Here is a 23,826-nt window from a genome sequence, read left to right as displayed (position 1 = left end):
TTTCATTTTTATTTTTTTTTAATATTTAACCTAAGACGTCGGCTGTCTAAATAGCCGACGTCGTAGGTTTTTAAAATTAGGTTAAAGGCGACGTGACTCACCCCATTTCGCTCAGACCTCACGCACCCCCGCTCAGACGACTCTCCGCGCACAGCCACTGGTCCGATTGCCGCTGCCGTCTCGCTCAGCCACCGCTCACTGCCACCCCGCCCCGCACAGCCACCGGTTCGACGGTTTCTTCTTCGCCCCGCACAGCCACCACACATCCTTTAATTTTCTTCCGAAACGAAGTTCGAACGCCAACGCACAGCCACCACACATCCTTTAATTTTGAGATCTTGGATGGGCTGATGGATGGGCGTACAGGAGGTAGTACGATGCTCCTGGAACTTCCTAAGTGCATTCCAAACTCTTTGGTTGATCTCTCTTGATCCAAGAATTGCTCAAATCTTACCAAAAATCATTGAATTCCTCACTTGTTGTGAATGATTGCACCTTGAAATAAAACCAACACAAATTAGTCACAATTCATACAAGTTTTTAGGCAATTCACAAATAAAATAGGTTCAAGAAGGGGTAAAAATATAGATAAAAATGATTTTCAAGTGTGCTCTACTTTAAAAATAATTTTTAAGTGTGCTCTTTTGTTTAAAAATGATTTTGAAGTGAGCTCTTTAGTTTAAAAATGATTTTCAAGTGTGCTGTTTAGTTTAAAAATGATTTTCAAGTGTGCTAAAAAAGAATATTCAATATACTAATAATGAATCTTATGTCAATGATTCATTTTTTAAAGATGGACCATAATCCATAGTATAATAAATGATATATTTTTTGGATAATACTGACTCTGTTATAATATAGTATTTGTTTCACAAAACTCTATGACCTCCCATTTGGGAGAGTTGCAGAGGTGCCATTGAACTCCAAGTGGTTGATTATTTAATATTTATAGAGAAAAACATAAAATTATTAATTACGTTTTGGAAGATTGAAGTCTTGAAGATAGTATCCTATATGACATGTGATTGATGTTTTCTTTGATTATTTAAATTGCTGAGAACAGCTCATTAGGTGTATAAATAAAGACCAAGTTGATTAGGCTAATCACCCGTTAATTAATTGGTTGTTACGTTTAGAGCAATGCAAGTTGGAGATTAAATATTTTGAGGGGGTTAGTGGTGGGATTAATTAATTTGGTAATGGCATCTATCTCACCAAACCAGCTGAGGGATTACTTTGGTGTATATATTTGCAGCAAAACCCATGTTGAGTCATCCCCACAATTAAGCAAAGCGATCTTTAATTTGTATACTTACTCAGAAGATACAATCTGTGTTTTGCCATAGTTACGTTATGGCTGGTGCTATTGTTGATTTTGTAGTTGGAAAGCTGAAGGAGCAAGCTTTCCAAGAAGTCATTTTCCAGTGGAGAATCAAAGCTGAGGTGGAGAAAATCAGTGGTCGGCTAGCCAACATGAAAGGCTACGTTGAGGATTCAGGCAAGGGGAAACAAGACAGCAAGGTAGCAGAGAGCTGGGTGACACAACTGAGGGATACCACACTTCAACTTGAGGACTTGGTGGAGGAGTTGATGTTGGATTCCAAGCTTCTGGAACTCAACACTCCTCCCTGCAATTTTTGTGAAGTGAAGTCCCTCTTTGCCAACGTGCAGAGCTTGGTGGAGAGGGTGAAGTTACAGTTTTGCTTCCATCAGCAGTTAAAAGCCATGGATGAGAAGCTACTTGCTCTAGAAGCAGACAAATCAAAGTACGGTATAAAACTCAAGACAAGTGATGGAAGAAACGAGTTACTGACGGGCAGTGGGAGTGGATATATGGAGGGGATAGAAGCAGTGGGGATTGACAAGCAGGTTGAGGATATAGTAGAGCTGATTCAGAATAAGCGTAGAGAGCGGATGTTGGTGATCACGGTTTGGGGAGCCGGAGGTTGTGGGAAAACTACTTTGGCCAAGCAAGTTTATGAAAGAGTGAAGAATGATGGGAGCATCGATTGTTTTTCGTGGGTTGATGTAAACCACTCCTCAGATATTGCATTTGTTCTGAGGGCAACAATCAATGGGCTGTACAAAAGTGTTGGAACAGAGATGCCGTCTCAACTGGAGAAAGCAGATGCAAATTCTCTTCAGCACCACATTTGCGATTACTTGAAGGGAAAAAGGTATGTTGTATTCTTTGATGATGTGTGGGATGAGAAGCTGTTGAGTAAAATCAACATTCCGCTCCATCCTGCATCTGCAATTATCATCACTAGCCGTGATAATGGTATTGCTAGCGGCTCTTTTCTTGGGGCTATGCCTCATTGTGTTGAGGTGAAGCCACTAGAATTCGATACAGCATGCAACTTTTTCTGCAAATTTGCTTTTGCTGCTGAGGGCAACTGGCCTAATGAGACGGTTAAAGAATTGGGAGAAGCATTGGTTAAGAGATGCACGGGTTTACCTGTTGCAATTCTTGCAATGGCTAGGTTGATGTCCACAAAGGGTGACGATCCATCAAAATGGAGGGATGCTCTCGAAAGCCTTGACTACTACTCAGCAGAATTCGAAGAAGGTGGCAGTCTAAAATCTCTCAACAGAGCCCTATTGTTGAGTTACAATGAGCTCCAACCTCACCTCAAGTCATGTTTCTTATACTGTGCAATGTTCCCCAAAACAAAGCGCCTTCTTGTCAAAGAGTTGATCCGGATGTGCATAGCGGAGGGGTTTATCAATGAGGATAGTGGCAGACCACTAGAAGGCATAGCAAGGGATTACCTCCTTCAACTCAATAATAGAAGCTTGATTCGGATTGTCAGCAATGAGTCTATATATGTTAGAATGGACGACGAAATTGAAATGCATGACCTGTTCCGTGATGTAGCTGGTGAGGTGATTAGAAGGGAAATGTTTGCTGAAATCAAATTGAAGCATAATACCAAACTTGAGTGGAAGCAAAGGCGTAGTTTGATAATCTTGAAAGGCAAGGGAAAGGTGGTGAATCTTGAAAACGGAAATATGAAGAAGCTACGTACACTCATCATCGAGGGTGGAAGGATTATTGTGAATTCGCTCCCTCAGATGCTCCAAAACATGAAGTTGCTCAGAGTTTTGGTGTTGGAATGGTTACCTGGTTGTGTGGAGGAACTGCCCAATGAGGTTGGGGATCTAATTCATCTTAGGTACTTAAGTCTGAGTCGTAATAGGTATTTGAGACATCTCCCCGATTCCTTGGAAAGATTGCACAATCTACAGACATTGGATTTAAGATTTACTAACTTGAAGTTTTTGCCTAAATGCGTGTCACAGCTTATGCAGCTGAGACATCTCTTTGGAGACAGCGTTACAGAACAAGCGGCAGATGATATAGTATTCACATGTTCTCAGCTTCGAACATTATCTGGCATACTGATTAATACCATTCAAGCAAGAGAATTAGTAAACCTCACACAACTCACTGAGTTGGACATTGTATTCAAGGAAGGGGAGGAATGTTGGAGAGCAATTTGTGATTCTGTCAATAAAATGACAAATCTACGCTCTCTATTTATTCGACATGAAATCATTAATAATGGTGATGGTATGGTATGGGAATTTGGAAATTTCTCACCACCCCTTTATCTCGAGAAGCTCAGGCTGGAAAATTTTCAGAAATTAGTAAAGTTTACCCGCACTCTTAACTATCTTCGCTCAATTTATATAGAATTCTGTGATGTAGACTTGGATTTCTTCAATAGTCTGGAGAAACTGCCAAGCCTGTTGGATCTCTACATTGGCTCTTATAGTGAAGAACAGTTATGGTGCAGTGACGGAAGCTTTCCAAAACTTGAGAATCTACGTATACGGTGCGGGAAGCTTACCAAGTGGGAAATTGGAAAAGGAGCTATGAAATGTCTCAAGTCACTAACTATGAGTGCTTGCAAATATCTAGAAATGCTTCCAGAAGGCTTGAGAGAACTTGAGTATTTGAAAGAACTGCGTCTATTCCACCCATCTCAACAACTTATTCAAAAGATAAGTGTTGAAGGATCAGATCGATGGAAGATTGAACATATACCAAGAATTACTATTCATAATCTTGGTAATAAAGCCTCGGGGTCACTATTCGAAACATTGATAAAACAAACTGTGCAGCAGCGCAGGCTCTCTTCTGCACAGTTCAGCACCAGAAACTCTTAAGAAACTGCATGTAGTAGTTTTTTTTTTTTGAAAACCACCAAGTAGTAGTTATCCTTAGCTTGTTTACGTGAGAATAAACACTCCATCTGTAGAAAAGCTTCTTTATCTCTATCAATGAAGAACTATATATATTTTTTCTCTTTTGTTTATATTTTCCTATATATATATATATATATATATATATATATATATATATATATATATATATATATATATATATATATATATTAGTCTTGTGCGATGCCCAAAAACATATGCCCAATATTCATATTTTTTAAAATAACTAACAAATCTCTATTAATTAAAATCTATATGAAATCAAATTTATTTATTACAATAATCCAATATATAATGTCTATAAATATTATTATCATTAAAGAATATAAGAAAAATTAAGGACTTTGTGGTCTAATGGTATGTAGTTGCTCTCCTAAGTAGCTGAGGTGATAGGTTTGAACCTCAGTGGAGGCGTTTAGTAGTTGGGTGTCTCCATGTGCATAGAGTAACAACAATAATGGAAAAGATAACAACAAGGCTATCTACCCAGGCAACGAGCCCAACCAAATAACAATAATATTTTATTTTTATTTTTTTTGGTGTACTCATGGTTTCCACCGTAGGATGCAGTGACTAATTCCCTCGCTGAATTATTATTATTATTATTATTATTATTATTATTATTATTATTAAATGACGATAATCCTACGCTAATTAAAAATTTGTAATTATATGGTCAATAATGCACAACTTAGGGAGTTAAAGACAAGTAGATTAGGTTAATCACCCCTTAATTAACTGGTTGTTGTAGACCAAGTTGGACATTGAATATCAGGGTATGTTAGTGGTGGTGGTGGGATTAATTAATTTGGTAATGGCATTCATCTCACATTCTCACCAAACAAGGAATTAAATGTGGTGGGTTCGTGTCAAAGGCCTTGTGGTTGAGCGGCATAGTTGTGGCCCCTTAAATAAGAGGTCTCATATTCAAATCTCAGTGTAGAGACATTGTCTCTTTGTGATTCAGTAGGTTGAGAAAGAAAAAAAAAATGTGGTGGCCGGCTCCTTGTATGCATCAGGTGCTAATCTTCTCGTCCCATTGCAAAAGTGGCGATGGTGGCTGTGTAATAATATGAAAACTAGCTAGCTAGTCCCATTGCAAAAGTGGCGATGGTGGTAGTCCCTGTTGGTCCCGATAGATAGTGTGGTGAGTCTAGAGGGGGGGGGGGGGGGTGAATAGACTCTCGTTTTTCTTTAGATTTTTAAAAGAAAAACCCTGTCAACACTTTTGTGTAAGATAAGCACAGCGGAAAGATTATAAAGAGAGGGTTGCACGAGTTTGGTGAAAAGATAAGATGAATGATGAAAAGGATGATATGCAAGCAGTAAACTAAAGCAGTAAGTAAAGAGAAGAGCGAGACGAGATTTTATAGTGGTTCGGCCAAACTTTGCCTACTTCCACTCTTCTTCCACAACTGCTGGAAGGATTGCACTATCACTCTTTAGTACAATTACACAAAGACTTCCTTGATCACTAAGCCGGACAGCCTTTGAAGGTTTTTCAACTCCGAGAGTTTACTCCGCCTCTATCAACTTCTTCTTCTAAGTTGAGGTTGGTGAGAAAGTATTTCTTGATTCCTCCAACTGTGAAGTCTTGTTGGTGTGGGATGATTGCTTCAAGAGTGCAAGACTTCTTACAAGATGTAGGGCAGTGATGGATGATCTACTTCAAATCCCTTAACACCTTAACTAGCTGGTTCGCAAAAAGCTTTGAGATTTGTTCACTTTTTAAGAGCCTTTTGCAAGAGAGTGAGTAGAGTGATAAAAATGAACCAGCACCTTCTTAGTTGATGAAGGTTGGTTTATATAGGTGATGAAAATTCATCCGTTGGAGGGAAATGAATTTTTAAACCTTTTATCTGTTGGACAAGGACCATGGAGCCTCATGCATTTAATGCTCCATTAATGGGTTTGTACTATGTAGCCGTTGAAGGTTTGGAGGATCTGATGACTTTTGTCTTTTAGCTCCAGAGATAGTACAACTTCATTAAATGCTCTTTGGATAACGTGTCCCATGAGTTGAGGTCCTTATTGTCCTAGGATGTTGTCAAATCAGACAGGTAGATTATTCTTCTTGTTGATGAGAAGAAGAATACTTGTTGAAATAGACTTGAAAAGAACTGTCTTTTTAATGACAACTCCTTCTTTCGTTGCTGTGGAGTCTTCTTTCGCCTTGATCAGCCTATCTTCTATTCATAACTCTTTTCGTGTGTTTGTTCTAGCTTAACACGAATTACATATGAGTTATGGCAACTTTCGTCTAGAACGAAAGTAGCGATACAATACAAAACGCAAGAGTTAGGGGTCTACTTTCTACATTACATTGGTATCATCAAAATCCTAATACAAGGTTCCTAACAGTCCCATTGCAAAAGTGCTAATCTTCACGTTGCAAAAGTGGCGACGGTGGTTGTGTAATAATATGAAAACTAGCTAGCTAGTCCAATTGCAAAAGTGCTCATCTTCACGTCCCTACTTATTGGTCGTGTTTTCTCATCCCATTGCATAAGTGGTGATGGTGGTTGTGTAACACTTATTGGTCTTGCTTTCTCGTCCCATTGCAAAAGTGGTGATGGTGGTTGTGTAATAATCTGAAAACTAGCTAGGTAGTCCCATTGCAAAAGTGGTGAATAAAAACTAACTTGAAGAGAAATGAGAAATAAATTATCTAGAAAATGTCTTTCAACTAAAAATCTATGAAAATATTTTTAATCACATTGAGTCTTTTATTGATGACTAAAATGTATATTTTCCTTTTAACTTTATTTTCTTTGAATACCTAAACACGAAAAATTTTGAACGTCATTTTTTGAGTTTTCAAATGGATTCTAAAATTTTGCTCAAATTAAGCACAATAATAATTAATAGATTGAGTCTAAAGGTAGCCACATTAAGTTAATTATTGATTAATTAAAGACCATACTAGAGACCCGAACGATTACAATTCTTTATTGGTTACTTTTGATACGTAAATTTTTTAGTAATTCAAGGTGTAGTCAGCTAATTGGCAAATTATGTTGTGCAAACGTGTTCACCATGCACATGGTGAACATAGGGGTAGATTCATAATTTTTATATAGTAGATTCATAATTTTGATTTTCATTTATTGTTAACGGTGTTTCTTTCTTCGCAATCACATTATTTCGTCTTCGTAGTACAGATATTATGAATTTACAGTACAGAAATTATGAATCTACAGTATAGAAATTATGAATTTATAGTATATAAGTTATGAATCTACAATATAGAAATTATGAATCTACAGTATGAAAAAATTATGAATCTACAATATAGAAATTATAAATCTACAGCATAGAAATTAAGGATCTACCCCCATGTTCACTATACGCATGATGAACACGATTCCACAACATAACTTTCCCAGCTAATTCATTAGTAACCCATGAAAGTAATCTCGAAAGTCAGTAATAGGAAATGGTATTGTAGAGTGTGTAATATTTACCTTAATTAAATTACTAATGACTATTTTCAAAAAAAAAAAAAAAAATTACTAATGACTAGGTCTATTTGTTAGTGTTGGCCGTTTGTGACCAACTTGGATATAAAATATATAAAGAAAATTGACTGGTTTGATGGTGCATAATAATAGTAATAATCACCCATTTGTTAATTGGTTGTTGTATATCACGTTGGAGATTAAATATATTTACGGGATTAGTGATGGGATTAATTAATTTGGTAATGACATCCATCTGACTAAACAATGGACTACTTTGGTGGAACCTTGATAGGTGCAGTGTAGGACTTACATCCAATTTTTTTTTTTTGGTTTAAACCACATTGTGGTCCGGATCTTTCTCTGTCCGTTTAACGGTCTAGGTCCATTCGGTTCGCTCCGAGAGACACAAAAACTGACTCAAAGAGAATCGTCACTTGTTTGAATCGAATCTGGGTTATCCCAGAATTCTCTCCTACAAAGAGAGCTCATTTGTGGACTTACATCCAATGTGATGGCCCTTTGTGAACACCAAACACTGATCTTTTCGATTAATAGATTTTTAAGTCACTATGACTTACTATATATATATATATATATATACATATAAAATATATATATATATATATATATATATATATATATATATATATATATATATATATATATATATATATTTTGGATCCGGTGCACACCCCCTTGGCAGATGAGCTTGTGAGCATTCTTCTTGGTCGTTGATGGGTTTTTTTTGAACGGTCAGATGGTGTGTTGATGGAATACACGTGTGATTGTTTTAGGGGTTGTTTTGTAATTTTCATTTGGCATTTATTATGTCTACGCATATTAACGGAGTTAATTTGGTAAAGAGAGTAGATAAAATAGGAATTTTGTCTTGTTATCTCCGCTGTCTTGTTTCTCGGTCTCTTCCGCTTCCCATCAGCTCTCGTTCCTTCTTCACCCGCGTCTTCAACACTTCGCATAATCTCTCCGGCGTACTCAATATTGCGGTTTCTTCATGGCTGATTCAAGCAGGAGGCTGTCCAAGAGGCTTAGGGGAATCTCTTCTGCTTCAAATACCGGTATTATGTTCATCCATTCTTTTATTTTGTCGTTCTTTATCCGGTCGCATTTTTGGTTTTCCATGGTGGGCTTTTAACCGGCGTTCTTTACCGGCCGGAGTGGTTGGGTTTTTGGATTTTTGTATTTTTATTTTGGTCGTAGTTCCTCTGGGCGCTTTAGTTTTCCGGTATTTTCATTTCGGGTTTAAGGATGGTGGTCGTCGATTCGAGTAGGGGTGGTGGGCGGCGAGTGTGTTGTTGTCGCTGGTCGAGTTCTGGGTCTAGGGTTAGGGTTTTCGATTTTTTTTTTCTAATCGGTTGGGGTATTAATGGGGTCGATGGTGTTTCGTTTATGAGACTAGGAGAATGTTTTTTTTTTTTTTTTTTTTTTTTTTTTTTTTTTTTTTCTTTCTGTTGTTCATGGAGGGGGGAGGTGGCGTGCGTGTTAATTGGTGGTGGTTTGTGCGTTTGTGACTGTGACCGTGTGTAATTTAGATTTAAACTGTGGTTGGGGAATTGCTAATGCTTGTTTTGTTGTTGTTTTTTTTTTTTGTTTTTTTTTTTTCTTTTCTAATCGATTGTGGTATTAATGGGGTCGATGGTGCTTCGTTTATGAGACTGTAATGTGTATTTTGTTTTTATTTCATGCAATGTGTATTTTGGTTTTAGTATTTGCTCAATTTTTTTTAATTAGGGGTACGAGGCTTCAAATGTGTGGGTAATTGGCTTGTGGCGATTTTTTTTTTTTTTTTATTTTTTTTATTTATAGTGGTGACATGTTTACTTTTCATGTTTTTTTATGTGTAGTGAAATATATATTAGCGCAGCACACAATGATGTTGAAACTGACGTTGTAACACAAACGATCTGTAACGCAGTTCGGGCAAACAACCCTAATCTGCGAGGCACTTCTCAATTTGAGAACTTGCCTAAATCCACTAAAAGCTCAATATTTAAAGTACACTGTTTGGAACCTGAGATTACACAATAGAATGATCTTTCCTACCAAACTATTGAAACCTAAACACATGTACTACTTTCTAGGGGAATTTAGTATCCTATTCTCAAAGACTCTCGTACCTCACCAGATTAATGTTGAAAGCTTAAGTTTTACAAGAAAGGACAACCCCTATTTATAGTAGCTATTCCTAACAGATTCGTGAATAATAAAGCTATTCCTAATCAGACTAGAACTAAACACTTCAATAACAATTTCCTTTAGAACTAGTACTCTTCAATAACTACTCCTCTTAGGCTTGGTATTCCTTTATAGATCTGGTATTCCTTTTGCACATAACTTTGACAAAACACTTTGAGTCAACAATCTCCCCCTTTGTCAAATTTTTGGCAAAAACCTTGATCTCATAGTGGCTTGATTTCCTATTCTTCTCCCCCTTAGTTGATTCTTCTCTCCCTAAACTTGATTCCTGGAGTTCTTGGAAAAAAAAAAAACTTGAAACTTGTATTTGAATGTGTGAGTGAAGAGAATTCTTCACTGTCTCTGTACATTTTACCAATGTGTGGTAAAGTAGATCCACACAGTCACAAAAGTAGAGGATTTGATCATAGATAAGTTCAAGTGGTTTTGGATCTGTAAATCAAATTTCGCCATTCACGCAGGGCAAAGCCCGCATCATGCATTTCATTTGGAAGAGGAAGCACCGGGCCATCAGAGATGAATATTCCGGTGGAATCTTCTCCGAGATCATATGGATTTCCATTGCCGTTTGAAACCGGAACGGTAGAGGATCCGAAAGCTGGGTGCGGATCCGACCCGAATCCATAGGGATCGGGACTGTGGACGGATTGAGGAAAGTGCTCAACTGTCACTTCATCGTACTCTCCCGGAAATCCCCCGGCTGATTGGTACGGTGGCGCGTATCCGCCGTAACCGCCGTCATCAAACGGCGGAGGAGCCGTTCTGACGTGCTCATCCATGGTAGATACATCGAAGATGCTGATTTCCCCGTCTTCTTTTATTTTCTGGTGATCCTTCGCACCAGGCTCTCTTCTGGGTTGTTGAGGTAGCAAGAAAATGAAGTTACCCGAAGACTCATGTCATTGGCTTCCATGGAGATTATTATAATAACCGGACAGTAACAGGTTTTGATTGGAAATCAGTTTCGTACTTGTATTCATTTATACAAACCCCTCTCGCATTTGGGTGCGCCTCAACTGTTCGACAGAATTTCGGAGTCATTGTAAGTGCAATCCAAACTTCATATTTTGTTCACATATGTCATAGCTCAACTTTATACCCCAATCATGTATATCTGTTACAGTTTAAGGCTTCATCAATGTTTTTTGGGATCAAACTTGGAGGTGTGGCAGTATACTCCTTTTATTTTGTGGAAATCTTGTTTCTTTCCTCTAGTCTTTATTCTTTGATTGAGATCTCCCATGATATTTTCCAAAGGATGATTTTTCTGATTTTTTAAGACAGTAGGATGACTTTTATCCTTTTCTTCATTTGGCTCTGTTTCTGTTCTGCAATTCTGCATATCATTAGTCAGAGGTGTTGGAACAGTTGTTTCAACAACTCTTGGACTTTTGTCATCATCAGTGGTTATTGCTGGAGTTACATCATCAATGATCACACTATTTGATGAATAGCCTGGGGATGCTCCTTGGTCATGAAAATTTATGTGTCCCATACGTTGGTGCCATAATTGTGTTTGACTGATGGTTGTCTGTAAACCGGATAGATCACTATCCCATGTGTAGCATTTGTTTGTAGACCTTTTTCCCATCATGACACAATCATGATTCTGATTAAACACATTGCAACTGTCTCTAGAGAACTCTACTTTGAGTTCATCTTCACAAAGCTGACTTATGCTGATTAGATTTGCTTTTAAGCTTTGTACTAAAAGGACTTTTGACAACTTAGGCAGCCCATGGACATTCAAGGTACCATTTGCAATAATTTGTCCTTTTCCACCGTCTCCAAAAGTGACATGCCCTTCATTTTTGTACTGGATGTTCTCAAGATTTTCTGAATTTCCAGTCATATGTCTTGAACATCCGCTGTCAAAGTACCATATATCTTGCTCTTTGTTTGTTTTGGAGGTATATGCAACATTTTGGTCTTTTCTTACCCAGATTTTCTTACTATTATTTCTGTTCTGTGTTGGCCACACTCTGTTGTTTTGTCTGTAGTAAAGATCATTCTGTCTCTTGTAGCAGTGAGTTTTGATGTGTCCTAGTTTGCGGCAATAGTAGCACCTTATTCTTCTTCGGTGTCGGAAGTGCTGTTGTGACACTTCCTGTGTCTCGGTTTGATGATTCTCACTAGTGTCTGTGCTTGGAGTCCTGGGTCTTTCGGTAAGCTCCTTGATTTCTTGTAGAAGTTTAGCTTCTTTGTTTTTGAAGTCTAATAGTTCGTTTTGAGCTTCTTTGTATTGTTTCTCTATTCGTTCTTTTTCATTCTTCAAATAGTGATTATCTTCCATGAGTTCCAAATTTTTCTTGATGATTTGCTCCCACTTGGCATTTAGTTGAGTGTATGCCTCTAGTAACTCTTGCATGTCATCGCTATTGTTGCTTTCATGGCTAGCGGTGAAGGCTACGAAATTTGTGTTGCTTTCATCTTCTTCACTATCTGAGTCGTCGCTTAGGGTTGATATATATATTTTATTTTTCCTTTTCAAGTATGTGGCACATTCTGATTGGATGTGTCCAAAACCTTTGCATTCATAGCACTGTATTCCTTCTGTATTTGAACTGTCTCTTCTTTTTGAAATAGATTGATTTTGTCCAGTTGGGAAGTCCCCTTGATTGATTGAAGCACTTTTGTTTCTAAATTTGTTGAATTGTTTGAGAACTCTGTTGAAATTCTTTGTTAGGAGAGCAATTGATTGTTCCATGGTTTCAGTATCAATTTCTGGACTTCCTTTCTGCTTTGATTGGAACGCAATTCCTTTGTCATTATCTTTCCCTTTTTGTAGTATCTCAAGCTCATATGTTTGAAGATTTCCCATTAGATCACTCAGTTTGTAGGTGTTTAGATCTTTATGTTCTTGAATAGCAGTGACTTTCATTTGGAATCTTCCGGGTAGTGAGCGTAGTACCTTTTTGACGATCCTATGTTCGGGTATAGGTTCGCCTAAGTTGAATGCATCTCCGGATATACTTAAAACTCTGGCACTGAATTGGGTGATGCTTTCTTCCTCTTCCATTTTCAGGTTTTCAAATTCAGTTTGTATCATCTGAAGCTTAGATTGTCTTATAGTTGTGTTTCCCTCATGATGATCGCACAATATACTCCACGCAATTTTGGCTATGCGAGTAGAGGCAATCAGTTTGAAGGTATCTTCGCTCACAGCTCCATAGATTGCATTCATTGCCTTCGAGTTGAAGTTATATTCTGTTTTTTCTTCTTCACTCCAGTCAATTTTAGGTTTTATGTTTCCTTTATCATCAACTGGAGTTTTCCATTCGTTTTCTATAGCATTCCAGACACCTTCTCCTTGTGCCAAGATGTATATTTGCATTCTGGCTTTCCAGTAGGAAAAATTCGTGCCAATGAGGGCAGGTGACCTAGTGTTTGACAGTCCTTCTCTGGGAAACTCCATTAGGATCCTGCTAATAACTTAAGCAGTTTGGCTCTGATACCAATTGAAATATATATTAGCGCAGCACACAATGATGTTGAAACTGACGTTGTAACACAAACGATCTGTAACACAGTTCGGGCAAACAACCCTAATCTGCGAGGCACTTCTCAATTTGAGAACTTGCCTAAATCCACTAAAAGCTCAATATTTAAAGTACACTGTTTGAAACCTGAGATTACACAATAGAATGATCTTTCCTACCAAACTATTGAAACCTAAACACATGTACTACTTTCTAGGGGAATTTAGTATCCTATTCTCAAAGACTCTCGTACCTCACCAGATTAATGTTGAAAGCTTAAGTTTTACAAGAAAGGACAACCCCTATTTATAGTAGCTATTCCTAACAGATTCGTGAATAATAAAGCTATTCCTAATCAGACTAGAACTAAACACTTCAATAACAATTTCCTTTAGAACTAGTACTCTTCAATAACTACTCCTCTTAGGCTTGGTATTCCTTTATAGATCTGGTATTCCTTTTGCACATAACTTTGACAAAACACTTTGAGTCAACATGTAGGTTTTTTTTGGCTGTATGTGTCTTCCCTTGTCTTTTTTCCAACCTAGAATGGGGTTTGGGTTTTGGATTTATTGGTGGGGTAAATGCATATGGGTCCAATAGTTTACTGTGATAGTGTCTGGAGTTGTAATATGCATTATGGTTTTCTGTTTCCACTTTTTTCATGATGGGGTGGTGTGTTACTGGTTATGGGGGCGGTGGTTGTTGCGTTGTAGGTGGTCGGTTTGTGCATGTTAGGGGTCAAGTGTGGTCGGGTTTGTCAATGTTGGTTTTATTTCAGTTTTGTACGTATGCGGGTTCCATAACTTGTATTGGTTGTCTGTGTATTTATTTTTGTTGTTTTTTGAGATTTTTGGACTTACCTAATCGGTGGTATAGGTTTGTGCGTTGCAATATGTTCCTTTGTGCAAGTTAGAGTGTAATGTACAAGCCAATTTACACTAGTTTTTTTAACAGGGGTTTTCATTTGGGGCACTAGCATTATGTTCCTTTGCGCAGGTTGGTGCGCGTATGATATTCGGTCGGTGCGTGCTTTTTAATTTATTTATTATTTATTAGGGGTTCGGGATGGTTCTCGTCTATTGGTGGTGGTTTGTGCGTTGTGTCTGTGACCGTGTGCATTTTAGATTTAAAGTGTGGTGGGACAATTGCTAATGATTGTTTTGTTGTTGTTTTTTCTTTTTTAGGTGGGTGCACCACTGTTTTTTTGTTGGTGCGTGTTTTTTGTTTATCGGTCGGGGTTTTCGGGGTTTGCCTTGTTAGTTGTGGTAGTTTGTGCGTAGCAGTGTATTACTGTTTCCACGTTAGGGTGTGGTTTAGTTGATAATTGGCAGTATTAGTTTTTTGGGATTTTTGGACTTACGTAATCGGGTGGCATAGGTTTGTGCGTAGCAATATGTTCCTTTGTGCAAGTTAGAGTGTAATGTACAAGCTAAATTGCACTAGTTTTTTTAACGGGGGTTTTCATTTGGGCACTAGAAGTATGTTCCTTTGTGCAGGTTGGTGCGCGTATGGTATTCGGTCGGTGCGTGCTTTTTAATTTATTTTTTATTTTTTAGGGGTTCGGGATGGTTCTCGTCTATTGGTGGTGGTTTGTGCATTTGTGTCTGTGACCGTGTGCAATTTAGATTTAAAGTGTGGTTGGGGAATTGCTAATGCTTGTTTTGTTGTTGTTTTTTTCTTTTTTAGGTGGGTGCACCACTGTTTTTTTGTTGGTGCGTGTTTTTTGTTTATCGGTCGGGGTTTTCGGGGTTTACCTTGGTAGTTGTGGTAGTTTGTGCGTAGCAGTGTATTACCGTTTCCATGTTAGGGTGTGGTTTAGTTGATAATTGGCACTATAAGTTCATGTCTTCTTCATTTAGGTTTGGTGCGTTTTTTTTTGTTGGGTCGGTGCGCCTTCATTTACTTATAACGTAATCCTCACGTGAACAAACTATTTTCTTTCTCATGATTACTCCCTAATGTCCCTTAAATTCTTTGGGGAATTGCTACTGCTTGGTTTTTTTTTTTTTTTTTCTTTTTTTAGGCTGGTGCACAACTGTTGTTGTGTTGATGCTTTTTGGGGTCTGCCTTGTTAGGTGTGGTGGTTTGTGCTTAGCAGTGTCTTACCATTTGCAAGATAGGTTGTGGTGTAGTTGCTATTTGGCACTGTTATTTATATTTTCGTGTCTTTTTCATTTAGGTTGGTGCGTTTCTATAGTTTGGTGGGTGCGTTTCTGTTGTTAGCACTAATGTGGTTTTGGATTATTTGCTTGTTTTGGTTACTTAGTTGTATAAATTGTAATGACTTTGTTTTTTGTTTAAAAAACGAATAGTTAAACAGAGCGGGGTTCGGGCTTGTGTTTTATTTTTTTTTTCTTTTTCATTTTTTTTTGGTGTAACTCTGATTAATTCTTGCCGTTACCAGACAATGATCCTTCTGAGCCGGTTGTTGTTGTTGCGCCTGAGCGGGTAGTTGCTGTAGTTGCTGAGCCGGTAGGTGCTGCCAATGTGGTTGATCCTTTGCCCCAGGCTGCGGTTGCTGCTGTTATTGATGAACCCGCACAACCAGCGCCGGAATAAACCATTAGGTGTTTCTTCCCATGTAAAGTGTTTTTTAGTGTGATTGTTTTTTGCTCCTAGACGTTTGTTTGGTTTACGGTTTACAATGTCAACATTCCCGTGATTTAGATGTTTCCCGTTTTTCTTTTTTACGGCGTGGTTGCTTTTTATTTCCCCCTTCGTTATTTTAACCAGTTTGTGCAATAATGTTATTCAGGGGGTAAGTGATACAAAGCAAATGTCTGTATCTAGAACTAAATTAATTTACACACGGATCCAGTTCTCCATTAATTTTTAGGTCATCTAATTTTAATTAAACCTTCTTGCTCATGAATCGCTTGGTTCATGCACCAACCAAACAACACAAACGCATCAAACCTAACAACAGAAACGCAAATAAACTAAATGAGAAAGACAGGAAAATATAAATAATATTGTCAATTAGCAACTAAACCACACCCTATCTTGCACACGATAAGACACAGCTACGCACAAACAACCACACCAAACAAGGCAACCCCCAAAAAACGCATCAACACGAAAACAGTGGTGCACCCGCCTAAAAAAAGAAGAAAAAAAATAGTTTGTTCACGTGAGGGTTATAAGTAAATGTAGGCGCTTCGACCCAACAAGAAAAACGCACAAAGCCTAAATGAAGAAGACCAGAAATATAACTAATAGTGCCAATTATCAACTAAACCACACCCTAACTTGCAAACGTTAATACACTTCTACGCAAAAAATAAAAAACTAAAAAAAAAAACAACCACTGCCCCACCGCATAACATCAGTATAATGCACAGATGATTACTACTACACGCACCCGGCCACTAAGCTCCCATCATATATACTTGATGTCATAAACCCGGACGGGTAGCAAATGCTTATATGCATCCACGCTACCACGCGCCAGCTGTTTCCTGAGGTTCTGAGATAGACCTAATTGATAGTCAGCTATTCCCATCAACCAAAACATTAGTAACGTTCCTATTGGTTATATGCACAGACCAACACACGACTACGCACCGACATAGTATCTAATCATCTATACTGCACTGCCTATTGTTACTCCACGAACCCGGCCCCTAAGCTCCCATTATATATACATGACGTACTAAAGCCGGAAGGGTTACAGACGCTGGTATGCATCCACGATTACACGTAAATGCTGCTTCGAGAGGTTCAAAGATACCGGTATTTCGTAGGTCGTTCATCAAGTCAACAAAACCAGTAAGAAATGCAAATACATATATTACGCACACGCCACTATGAACGAATTCAAATACCTGTGCTTGGTCCAGCCATTATTGAAGTGCGTTTCTTAGTTCTCTCGGTGCTCTGTTTTCTGACTCTCGTCCTTCTGCACTATCAGTATCATTCACGCGTTTAAAGTTTACTACGTGTATGCGGTTGATGAAACGATCCATCTCCTCAATTACCATACATTATATCCCTAATTTAATGCTTAAGATTCCATTACAATTAATGCCATAAATAGTTCAATAAGTACAATTACAGTTTAATCCTTTTGGTTAATATATATCCTTTCTTCTTTTAATAATCTCTAATTATCTGAACCATTGATGGAAAATTAATCAATGGATAGCATGAGTTCTCATGACCTCATTTATCAAAAGGGGGTGCACCGGATTCGAAGCATATATATATATATATATATATATATATATATATATATATATATATATATATATATATATATATATAGATTTAAGATCATTTGAGAACATGTGTTTGTGTGAGAACGGGAGAACACATCATGTGCATCCATTTAATATTTTTTAATGGTCTAGATTAGATTAAGTGTGTGCGAATGCGCATTAAATGTGTGCAAACGCGACTTAGTGTGGTTGCACACATTTAATGCGCGTTCGCACACACTTTATCTAATTTAGACCATTAAAGAATATTAGATGGATGCACATGATGCGTTCTCACGTTCTTACCTAAGCACATGTTCTCACTGGAACCCTACCATATATATATATATATATATATATATATATATATATATATATATATATATATATATATTTATAGTGAAAGGTTCCCGTGCAGTTGAATGCTTCCCGTGCGGATGTGCGGTGGATTAATGTGCGTGAGATTTGTACTCAATGTGCGTGAGTGTTGTGCTTAATGTGCCTGAGATTTGTACTTAATGTGCGTGAATGTGTAAAATGCAGCAGAAAATATTGATGTCAGCTTCTTCCCCATCCCCAGTAGCCATTGTCCCCTCCCTGATGATGATGATGCGGAGGCGGGCTATGGTGGTTAAGAATTATCGGAATAATACAACAGAAATCCACACTTAGCTGCTGTGCAAATTTTACTATGCGTGCGTCATCTATATAAACATTCAACTGCATTGAAGATAGCTGATAATCCAGAATCCATGGCCAAATTGAAGGAAGAAGTAACAAGAAGCTTGGGCATTAATGTGTGTGAGTTTCTGTTCTGCTTCCTTCTGAGCTCGTAATTATATTCTGAAATACTCACGCACATTAAGCACAAATCTCACGCACATTAAACACAATACTCAGACACATTAAGTACAAAACTCACGCATATTAACATGATGCACATTAAGTACAAATCTCAGGCACATTGAGTACAAATCTCACGCACATTAAGTATAAACCTCACGCACATTAATCCCCCGCACATCCGCACAGGAAGCATCAAATGCACCTGATCTCTATAGGTGCGGTTGTGCGGTTTAAAGAATATAAGAAAAATCAAGGAATTTGTGGTCCAATGGTATCCAGTTGCTCCCCTAAGTGGGAGGTGATAGGTTTGAGCCTCAGTGGAGGCTTTTAGTGGTTAGGTGTCCCCATGTGCAGATTCCAACAATAATGGAGAGCAATTTGTGATTCTGAAAAATTGGTAAATTTTATTAGCACTCATAACTATCTTTCGCGTAATTTATCTATGTGATGTAGATGAGGATTTCTTCAATAGTTTGGAGAAACTGCTAAGCCATCTCTACATTGAGAATTATAGTGGAGACCAGATAGTGTGCGAGAAGCTTACCAAGTGGGAAATAGGAAAAGGAGAGGAGCCATGACATGTCTTGAGTCACTATCTATGCTTTATTGCACACGTCTAGAAATGCCATAGGAAAAGGAGAGGAGCCATGACATGTCTTGAGTCACTATCTATGCTTTATTGCACACGTCTAGAAATGCCGCTTCCAGAAGACTTGAGAGATGTTAAGCATTTTGGTGGGAAATAGGAAAAGGAGCCATGACATGTCTTGGGTCACTATCTATGCTTTATTGCAGACGTCTAGAAATGCCGCTTCCAGAAGGCTTGAGAGATGTTAAGCATTTTGAAAAAATTGCATCTATCCTGCCCATCTCAACAACTTGTTCAAAGGATAAGTGTTGAAGGATCAGATCAATGGAAGATTAAACATATACTAAGAGTTACTATTCAACGCAATTATGGTGAAAAGCATTCTCAATTAAATTAAGAATATTATTGACAAGAAAGATTAAAACTTTTATTAATTTTATGCTTTGATGTTGTTTTTCAATTCTTCCAAATCTCTTGGTTTTGTTTTGTTTTGTTTTTTTTTTAAATAATCAACTTTTATATTTTTTGTATTTGTACATTATTCCATTAGTTGTATGAGCTCATGTTTTACTTTCCAACTTACATATATATGATGCATATATTCTCTCCATATCTTTCTAGAAAGTTTCGTATATTGAAGTGTCTGATCTTCTCATGAACTGAGTCTCAATCATATCATACATAGCTTATAGGCAGATTGCGATTCTACATTGACGACTATGCTACCATTGGTACAGGATGTTGGTTCATTTGGTCTAAACGTGAAAGAAACATAGCCAGGCCAGGTGGAAATTTGCAATTAATTTAAATGAGGGAAGAGGTTGATATTCTGGAGAGGAAGGATATGCAATGGCCTCTTAACACCTGATTGTTGATACGTATCAACATTTTTTAAATCAAATAAGTAATAAACAGAAAATAGCATGCTCCAACAAAATGAGTTTCTGCAGAGGCCTAGCAGAATAAATTGAGAAAAACAGAATCACACAAATTCAGTCTTTATCCTAATTTCATTAAACAAACCGAAGCATAAAGAATATGATTTAACATTCAAGATTCAATGTATTCCCTTTTTCCAAGAATAAAACACAATCCATACTAGAGAAATATACATAAAAGTATCCTGCAGATCGGAGAAATAAAAATATTCTCAATCTGAGCAACCTCTTTGGGGGGGCTTTTTAGTCAATTTTCTTAAAGATCTACTACTATTAGTCTATTACAACACTTTAGAGCGTGATCTTATTGAGATGCTATTGCCATCAAATCTCAGCACAAAGTTCAAGATTTTCAGTGAAACAAATCACACAAGACACATAGACATACAAATGTTATATATTCACTTGTTTTCAAGTCTAATTTAGATGGAGAATTTATGTTTTATACACACATAATTACACAACATAAGACATAAACTCATAACATAAAGACACAATATGTTGTGTGTTAGATAACTACTAATTCGTTCAAGGTATAGAACTTATACTCTTAAAATACTGAATTATGTAACATAAGATACATAAACGGACAACGCAAGACACATAAACATGTTTTACAGAAAAAAAAAAAAAAAAAAAAAAAACATGTAACCTAAATTGAACAACAAACAGTCTCCGTCAAAATTAAAATTCAAAACGCCGTTTAGGACCAGGGTCCACAATGCACTATGGACCCTAGTCCATGGTATAACGAATGTATTGATCACCTCCCAAGCAAATCGATCTTTTGTTCAATGGTATACTTAGATTTAATTGAGATAAAATAGGAAATAACAAATTTAGACTATTTTTAAAATTTCAGGAATAACTTAATATCATGAGGGGCCTGAAATTGTTGTTTATTTTGTAAGGGGAATAACTCATTCCTAAGAATAATATTATTGGGAACATTCAATTCCAGCGGTAAGTTAATTATTGATTAATTGAAAGTGACTAATAGGGAATTGTATTGTAGAGTGTGTAACATTTACCTTAATTAAATTACTAATGATTAGGTCCATTTGTGACCAACTTGGATATAAAATATTTAATGAAAATTGACTAGTATGATGGTGCATGAATAATAATAATAATAATAATAATAATAATAATAATAATAATAATAATAATAATAATTTGGTTGGTAGATCAAGACTTGTTTATTTATATAACTTAGAGAATATAATGGAAGATCGTTTATCGTAGTAATAGTACTGTAGGAGTTTCACCCAATGTGGTAGTATGTAGGTTCTTTGTAGGCACCAAACATTGGTCCTCCCACCTAATAGGCTATTAATTCAACGTAATTTACCCCATTCATTATCTTTTCGAGCCAAGGTGTGGACTAGGGGCGGTATTAACTCTTTGTGCTTTAGTAGATTGATAAAATAACTAGTTATGAACATATATTACATATTTACATTGTAACAGAGTCAATAGTACTAAAAAAAAAAAAAAAATACTATGGACCATGGTCAATATTGCAATGTGGACCATGGATTAGTATTCTTTTTAGTATATTAAATGTTCATTTTTAATAGTAAATCTAAAAATTTCCCTTCCGTAACCCAAAAAAAAAAAAAGAAAATAAATAATAAAAAAAATAAACTGAACATTCTATATACTAATAATGAATCTTTATGTCAATGATTCATTTTTTAAAGATGGACCATAATCTATAGTATAATAAAAGATATTTTTTTGAACAATGCTAACTCTGTTACAATATAGTACGTATCTGTTCATACATACTTTCTCAAGCTACTTGGCATAATAAATGATATTATTTATACAGAAAAACATAAAATTATTATTTACGTTTTGAGTATAGTATCATATATGACATGTGGTTGGTTTTCACCTTTGATTAGTTAAATTGCTAGGAATAGCACATCAGGTGTATAAATAAAGACAAATAGATTAGGTTAATCACCCATTAATTAATTGGTTGTTCTAGACCAATGCAAGTTGGAGATTAAATATTGTTAGGGGGTTAGTGGTGGGATTAATATAATTAATTTGGTAATGGCATCTATCTATCTCACCAAACCAGCTGAGGGATTAATTTGGTGTATATATTTGCAGCAAAAACCATGTTGAATCACCCCCACAATTAAGCAAATCCATCTTTAATTTGTTCAATCTGTGTTTTGGCATAGTTATGGCTGGTGCTATTGTTGATTTTGTAGTTGGAAAGCTGAAGGAGCAAGCTTTCCAAGAAGTCATTTTCCAATGGAGAATCAAAGCTGAGGTGGACAAAATCACTGCTCGGCTAGCCAACATGAAAGGCTACGTTGAGGATTCAGGCAAGGGGAAACAAGACAGCAAGGTAGCAGAGAGCTGGGCGACTCAACTGAGGGATACCACGCTTCAACTTGAGGACTTGTTGGAGGAATTCATGTTGGATTCCAAGCTTCTGGAACTCAATACTCCTCCCTGCAATTTTTGTGAAGTCAAGTCCCTCTTTGCCAACGTGCAGAGCTTGGTAGAGAGGGTGAAGATACAGTTTTGCTTCCATCACCAGTTAAAAGCCATGGATGAGAAGCTACTTGCTTTAGAAACAGACAAATCAAAGTATGGTATAAAACTGAAGACAAATGATGGAAGAAATGAGTTACTGATGGGCAGTGGGAGTGGATATATGGTGGGGATAGAGGCAGTGGGGATCGACATGGAAGTCAGCCGGATAGCAGAACTGATTGAGAAGCGTAGTGGCCAAGTGAAGTTGATCACGATTTGGGGAGCTGGAGGTTGTGGGAAAACTACTTTGGCGAAGAAAGTTAATGAAAGACTCATGAAGGATCGCACCATTGATTACTGTTGGTGGGTTGATGTGAACCACTCCTCAGATATTGAATATGTTCTGAGGACAACAATCAATGGGGTGTATAAAAGTGTTGAAACCAAGCATCCTGCTGAACTCGAGAAAGCAGATAGAAATTCTCTTCAACAACACATTCTTGATTACTTAGAAGGAAAGAGGTATGTTGTATTTTTTGATGATGTTTGGGATCATACTCTCTTGGCTAAAATAAAACTTCCGGGCAATCGTGCATCTTCAATTATTGTCACTAGCCGTGACAAAAATATAGCCAATGGGTCTTTTCTTGTGGCTGCACCTCATTATGTTGAGGTGAAGCCGTTAGAATTTGATTTGGCATGCACCCTTTTCTGCAAATTGGCTTTTTATTCTGGCAGCTGGCCTAATGGGCTTGAAGAAGCCGGAAAAGCATTGGTTAAGAAATGCTCAGGTTTACCTGTTGCAATTCTTGCAATGGCTCGGTTGATGTCCACAAAAGCTGATGATCCATCAAAATGGAGGGATGCTCTCAAAAGCCTTGACAACTACTCACACGAATTTGAATCTGAAGCAGGTGGCAGTCTAGCATCTCTCAACAGAGCCTTGTTGTTGAGTTATTATGAACTGCCAACTCACCTCAAGTCATGTTTCTTATATTGTGCAATGTTCCCCAAAACATATGGCATCCGTGCCCAAACATTGATCCGCATGTGCATTGCGGAGGGGTTTATCAATGATGATTCCCATAGTGGAAGAAAACTTGAGCACATAGCAAGGGATTACTTCCTTCAGCTCAAAAATAGAAGCTTGCTTCAGATAATTCCCAATGAGTACAATGGTAAAGAGTTGGGAAGAATTGAAATGCACGACCTTTACCGTGATATGGCGTGCGAGGTGATTAGAAGGGAAATGTTTGCTGAAATCATCAAATTGGAGCAAAGTAGCTGGAAACTTGAGTCGAAGCAAAGGCGTAGTTTGATCATCCTAGAAGAAGAGCAAAAGATTCAGCTTGACAATTGCTACGAAAATAT

At 37.3% G+C, this 23,826-nt stretch overlaps 1 protein-coding gene across 3 annotated transcripts in view; it reads left to right on the top strand.

Annotated features, from left to right (window-relative positions):
* Positions 1-23,826, top strand: part of LOC109150522 (disease resistance protein RPM1-like) — a 28,750-nt gene that overhangs the window by 3,816 nt on the left and 1,108 nt on the right. The window contains exon 2 of one of the 3 annotated variants that reach the window (XM_019298451.1): positions 1,302-3,319. In XM_019298451.1, the coding sequence (XP_019153996.1) occupies positions 1,354-3,319 (1,966 nt within the window). In that variant the 5' untranslated portion in view covers positions 1,302-1,353. Of the gene's footprint in view, positions 1-1,301; positions 4,316-23,826 lie in introns of those variants that run through there. The other 2 variants (XM_019298450.1, XM_019298449.1) reach the window with 2 other exon arrangements.

This window comes from Ipomoea nil, unplaced genomic scaffold (genome assembly GCF_001879475.1).
Source record: "Ipomoea nil cultivar Tokyo-kokei standard unplaced genomic scaffold, Asagao_1.1 scaffold2279, whole genome shotgun sequence".
NCBI lineage: Eukaryota > Viridiplantae > Streptophyta > Magnoliopsida > Solanales > Convolvulaceae > Ipomoea > Ipomoea nil.
The sequence above is the reverse complement of the archived record's forward strand: the minus strand, read 5'-3'. Positions and strand labels throughout refer to the sequence as shown.